Raw genomic sequence first — 6,000 nt, 5'->3', positions numbered from 1 at the left:
CCATTATTTAAATACTCCAAAAATACCACGGTGACCCGATGAACTTGATGATGAAAGTGTTATTTGGATAACACTTGGTTGAGTTGCCTTACGTAAAGACATGAACTCGGAAGGTAGTTAAGAATCTTACTTCGTTTGTACCGCTGGGTATGGTGGGTAGGGGGTCGTGCCTCAGAGAAACGTTTATTTATTTATTTAATTTCACTTCCCAAGGGAGAATCGAGAGGATGCATTTCGGGGACACTGGAATCCAGGATGCGAGATGGGCTTGGAAATTTGCAGTATTTATGAACGCCTAGGCTGAAGGCTCCGCTCATGCTCGCGGGGAGGAAAGGACTGGGCGGGCACAGGGGAGGAGGGAAGGAGGAAACCGAGTGGGAAGTGGAGGAAGAGCAGTATAAAAGTCCCAGCCAGACTCAGCGCCCGCCACTCCGAGCCACTTGGAGAAGGCGGGAGTCAGAGACAGACCCAGACCCAGAGGGAGGGAAACGCACAGTGCCGCTGTCTGTGATCTGAGCCCAGCACTCTACCGGGTTCACGCTTGCATCAGAGGCGAGGACTCCGTGCCCTCAGCTCGACCCTCGAGCCCTTCCACCAGCCGGCTATTCCCTGCAAGGCATGAGTGGCGCGTGGGAGCCGGAGGCTTCAGCGCGGTCATGAAGCGCAGGCCCAGGAGCGGCGGCTGTGCGACGGCAGCCCCCAGGTCCCCTCCGGGCTTGGCGCCTCCGGGATAAGCACCCCCCGACCGGCGACTGCCTGAGCTGAGATTTAACCTCCAGTGCCCCACCTACGTTCTGCACGCCTGAGCCGCGGGCACTGCGCCCCGGCAGCTTCCCGCCGCGACACCTGTGCGCTAGTCCAGACGGACGCCCAGCGAATCCGACTCGCCTCCCTTTCTAGGCTCTACCAGGCGCCGCGGGCGCGTGAGCAGCGGTGCTTAGAGAGCTGGCTTCCCATCGTCCCGGGGCAAGTGTCAAGACTGTTCTGGAACGGCACTTTATCTCCCCCCTCCTCCAATACATACACAGGGCAACTTCAGGGAGGGGCACACAGCCACAGGCAGACACCTGGCCGGTCCTGCGCCCTCTCCGTTCTCCATCACCACAACTCCCAACTGCACTTTTTCAATAAAGGCTTCTAAACTCGCCCAGGCACCCCTACCCACCCACAGCCCCGAGCCTCAGTGCGCACAGGGACTTCGGCTGCGGTGGCGCGCACTTGGCACAGCCCGGCAGACGGACGCCGACTCCGGAGGGGCGCGCAGGTCACCTCCAAACACTAACAGCGGCGGTGTACACGGGGCCCTCATCTGAAGCCGGCTCACCCTAGGACTCGGCGGCGGGGCAGCGCGGCCCGCGGCCCGAAGGAGCGCAGGGAGGAGGGGAGGTGGCTCGTCGGGTGAGTGGCTCCGGGCAGCAAGGGCGGGGGAGCCAAGCGTGGAGGTAACTCTGGGCCGCCACTGAAGCCCTCCTCCTCCTTCTCCTCCTCCTCCTTCTCCTCCTCCTCCTGCTCCCCGCGCTCCTCTGGCGGCCGCTCCCGCTCCAGCTGCGGCGCCGCGGCCACATCTGGGGCGCCCATGTGCGCTCGGGGGTTTGGCTGCGCCCGCCCCGCCGCCGCCCCCGCTGCCCCCTGCCCGCAGGGTGGTCCCTGGCCCGGCCCAGGCCCTGGGAAGCCCTCCATCCCCGCCGCCACCGCCGCCGGGGAGCGCCGGGGTTTGCTCCGCAGCCGGCTTGGACGCCCCCGGCCCCGCCGTGGCTCCGCCGTGGTGCGGCGGCAGCGGTGGCGGCGGCGGCTCCTGCTCCCCCGGCCCGGCGCTCCCCGCCGCGTCCAGCGCCAGCCCCAGTCCTGCGGGCTCGGGGAGCGGGGCCCCGGCGGGGGCCGAGGCGGGAGCCGCGCTGCCGGGCTCCCGGGCTCCGACTCCTCCTCCACCGGCACCTCCGCCGCCGCCGCCCGCCCCGCCGGGTCCTAAAGCCGCGCGCCTCAGGAGAATGGTGCGCCTGGCGGCCGAGCTGCTGCTGCTGCTGGGGCTGCTGCTGCTCACGCTGCACATCACCGTGCTGCGCGGTTCCGGAGCCGCCGACGGGCCGGACGCGGCCGCGGCCAACGCCAGCCGGACCCAGCTGCAGGTGAGTGAGCCGCCGGAGAGGGGCGCGCGTGGCAGCGGGGACCCGGGTGGCGGGGTGCTGAGCTAGCACCTGATGGATGCGAGGAGGCGGTCCCTGCCCGACCAAAGAGCAACTGTTTTGGCAGCAGTTTTGCCGGGAACGCCCGTCTCCTGCTGAGACCGCCCGTCTCCTGCTGAGACCGAGCAGGGGCAGGTGAGGGGGGGTTCGCGGTAAGTGCCTAGAGGCTGGATCGGCTTCGAGGTCTGGCAGACGCGCTCCTCCAGGTCTGTCACCAGGTACCTGGGAGTGCGAAGCTGGAGATGGGCGGAGAAAGTGTGGAGTATGTGTGTTTGCTTTGGGGTGCTGCCAGTCTTCGGCTGCTGAGTAACATTACACTGGGAGGAGGGGGAAGCTGAAGGAATCGTTACCTAGGATGAATCCCCAAACTGCATTTGGGAGGAAGAACCCTGGTGAGTTGCCCCCTCAGAAAGCAATGCCGAAGGTCAGAATAATTTCCCACGAAGAGAATGGCCAGATATCCCCTGTGCGGGCACGTGGTTCCCTCGTCTACCTTCTACCTCCCCAGCCGTTCGGGAGGCGTGGAGTCAGGCCACCTGGTGTGCCTTGGACCAGGGTTACCCAGGGCTTTTAAACTAACAACAAAGACTTCTTCCCAGCGTTCTGCCTCCGTTGAAGGTCACTTTAGGAATGGACTTCTGATGATCTGTTCAGCCCCAAGTCAGGGGAGGGCGTCGCAACTGGGGAGAAAGTAGTGGGCATCAGACACAAGATAAATTCTGGTTTCCAAATAGAGGATTGCCTAGGTAGAGATTTCCGGTCGCTGTCTTGGAAAGAGCTTTTCCTTGGATCTCTGTAGGGGTGTGACAACTGTCAACTTGGAGCATGGGTAGAAGTCAGTAGGGATTTTCCCAGGAAGCAGCGGGAATTTTCTGGCTTCTAAAATCTCCTCCTCAAACCACCCCCTCTAAAACTCTTTACTCTGCAATGTCAAAGTAAGCATTATTCATTCTTCCCAAGGGTCTTTAAGATTGCCCCTGTCAATTCACTTTTCACACCTTTATGTAATTTTTTGCTTAAAAACCCACTGTTGAAGATAGAATTCACTTAAATGCTTCCATAGTACTGACCATGTGCTAGTTTTAAGTGCTTCACAGAATTTAATTGATTTAATGAGGTACTATACTGTTAATATCCCCCAACAGAGGCAAAAACTGATGTACAGAGAGATTAAGAAAGTTACAAAGGTTACACATTCCAAGCTTTTGGTTGATTACACCACGTTTTTTCTTTGCCAGGATGTCATAGAGTAAAGCAAGGTGATCCTTACACACAAATGAAAAACCAGGAATGAAAAAGTATGCACCCCAGAGCTGAAAGTTCTTTTAAGTTGGGGACATTTCTGAAAATGTCCTAATTTTGTAAGGCCCTCTCATCTTCTGTGGGCAACAGGTGCAGTGACAGCCTGATGGGATTCCTATGGGGAAAATGAAGACAACCCCATTCTATAGACGGTGTTACACCCACCACTCTCACACTGTAGGGACAATTCTTAGTATCTTCAAGATTTCTGGAAGTCATATTTTATACATGATGCTTTCTTTCCTCATGGACTCATGAAAAGCTGTAAAAATGATGTTCTATGAAAAAGTAAATTTGGCAGATTTCTTTATGAGGTGTTTGCTATCATTAGAATAACCTAGGCTTGGCCTTTTCTGCTTGAATGTTCAGGTAATGAGAGAAGCAGCTGGTTGGAAGTGGCAACTGCAAAGGGGAAGTAGATTAAATTCTCAAAAGAGCCTTTGGCTGAAGAACTGTCCCAAGAGGGCAGAAGAAATGGGGAATTTAGAAAGAGTCATGCTCCTAGGAGTATCTTGGGTCCCAAGTAGCTGCTAATTCACCAACTTTCAGCTTGTTTTGTACTAGTGTTCACTTATTCTGCCCACTCAATGAGCTTATTCAGGCAGACTGATGAGTTTAACAGTTTAGTTCATAATTTCACTCTCTTTTGTAATTTGTTATCATAAAAGTTTTATATTCTTCCTGACTAAAGTTATTTCTTTGCCACTCTGACTCTCCAAATGTATTACAATTCCAGCAGAGAGAATAAGTTCCACCAAGTGAACACGTCTGCAAAAGGCATTTATTAGTCTGTCTTTTTCAGGCCCCTGGAAGTGAATTTGTTAGTAGCAGGTGTATTTGAAAACAAAACTGCGGGCACTCTGTTCTCTCTGTTTACTCATCATTTTTAACCAGTCTTAAACTCCATTTAAACTTTATAATTTGTGGGCTTTGTGATATCTTAAGCTGCTAAAATCATTCTTTGCCACCAGAAAGGTAATCAGTTCTTATGCTATGTTATTCGTGTTGTTATCTCTGCTTAATAACATTCAGAAATATGAGATTGGAGTCAGAAATACACAATGGTAGCTTTATTAAACCAAATTGTAGTATATTGGGATCCTTTTTAAAAAGAGGTGCACCTTTATTTAAGATCTGGCGTATCAAGGATACCCAATAAAAGTAGTAGTAAGAATAACAATAGCAGCTAAGATTTGTCAAGGGTCCTTTATGTGTCAGGCCCTGTGCTTAGTACTTTTCATATAGTAACTTTTAAATCCTCACAAAAATCTCATAAATTAGGCATTACCGTTATCCTTGTTTCAAATGAAACAACTGAGGTTGGATAACTTGCCCCAATTTGCACAACCAGAAGCTGCTTGATTTGTTGTTGGTATTTTATAAGTGTAAAAATCTTTGAAGAATATTTGTATTCCAAGTTCTTGATAAAGTTATCATGTGGATTACAAAAGAGAGAAAGCCTTGTAACAATTTACATTTTCAAACACATTTTACTGTATCAAATATCAGCATACATATCTATATATATCTCTACATTAGATATACATACATGTATATAAACATAATCTAACATGATTTTTTGGTTGTTTCAGCATACTAGGAGATGTATTTTTTGACTACATAAGTGACTGTCCCTGTACTGTTTGGTGTGCTGTTATGAGGTGGTAGTCAAATGCTTTGAATATACCATTAATATAGGGTATGGGGCTCATAAAAATAATGATGTTAGTGTTTGCACTGTTTTCAGTATTTAAAAAAAACCAATGAGAAATTTTACAGCAGCTGCAGAGAAGTGGACAGAAAAATGGACAGAAACTGTTTTCACGTTTGAATGAAATCTTATCTCCTCATTGAGATAAACTTGTCTCACATTGAGCAGATACTCAGATTAGTTTTTTCATATGTCTTTAATTGATCATAGTAAGAAAACAATTATATATAATACAGGCAGTCTGAAAGACAGAGTATCTCCAAAAAGAGAATCCATAGGAAATAATAGTACTAGTAGTAGTAGTAGTAGTAGTAGTAGTAGTAGTAGTAGTAGTAGTAGTAGTAGTAGTAGTAGTAGTAGTAGTAATAATAATAATAATAATAATAATAATAATAATAATAATATTTTTCACTTGAAATTCAAATGAGTGCCTCTCTGCTAAATCTCAGTCAGATTCAGTCATGAATTTCAACAGATTTTATATAGTAAAGCTAAAACTCATTAAAACGGTGAGATTTAAGCAAGTATTATAAATTGTCAAATTGATCATTTTTACAGTAACATGAAGGCAAACTAGACTCTGAAATGTAACTAAATGTGTTTGCTCTCTAACGTCTGCCATCTTTAGCAGTACTTTCCTCCTTCAATACTGCTTATTAGCTCCTTGTTATTCCACTTAGCTATTGCTACATAACAAACCACCCCAAAACACAGTGGCTTAAAACAACTATCATTTTATTTGCTCGTGAGTGTGTGTGCCAGCAATTTGTGTGGGGCTCACCTGCATGGTTCTTCTGCTGATCT

General features: G+C 49.8%; 1 protein-coding gene across 1 annotated transcript in view; it reads left to right on the top strand.

Moving 5' to 3' along the window:
* Positions 1–1,988: 1,988 nt before the first annotated feature.
* LOC105083131 (isthmin-1) overlaps positions 1,989–6,000 on the top strand; it is a 68,695-nt gene continuing 64,683 nt past the window's right edge. Inside the window, exon 1 of the mRNA XM_074347890.1 lies at positions 1,989–2,126. Within this exon, the coding sequence (XP_074203991.1) occupies positions 1,989–2,126 (138 nt within the window). The remainder of the gene's footprint in view (positions 2,127–6,000) is intronic.

This window comes from Camelus bactrianus, chromosome 19 (genome assembly GCF_048773025.1).
Source record: "Camelus bactrianus isolate YW-2024 breed Bactrian camel chromosome 19, ASM4877302v1, whole genome shotgun sequence".
NCBI lineage: Eukaryota > Metazoa > Chordata > Mammalia > Artiodactyla > Camelidae > Camelus > Camelus bactrianus.
Note: the sequence above shows the minus strand (reverse complement) of the source record. Positions and strands in the feature narration are given on the sequence as shown.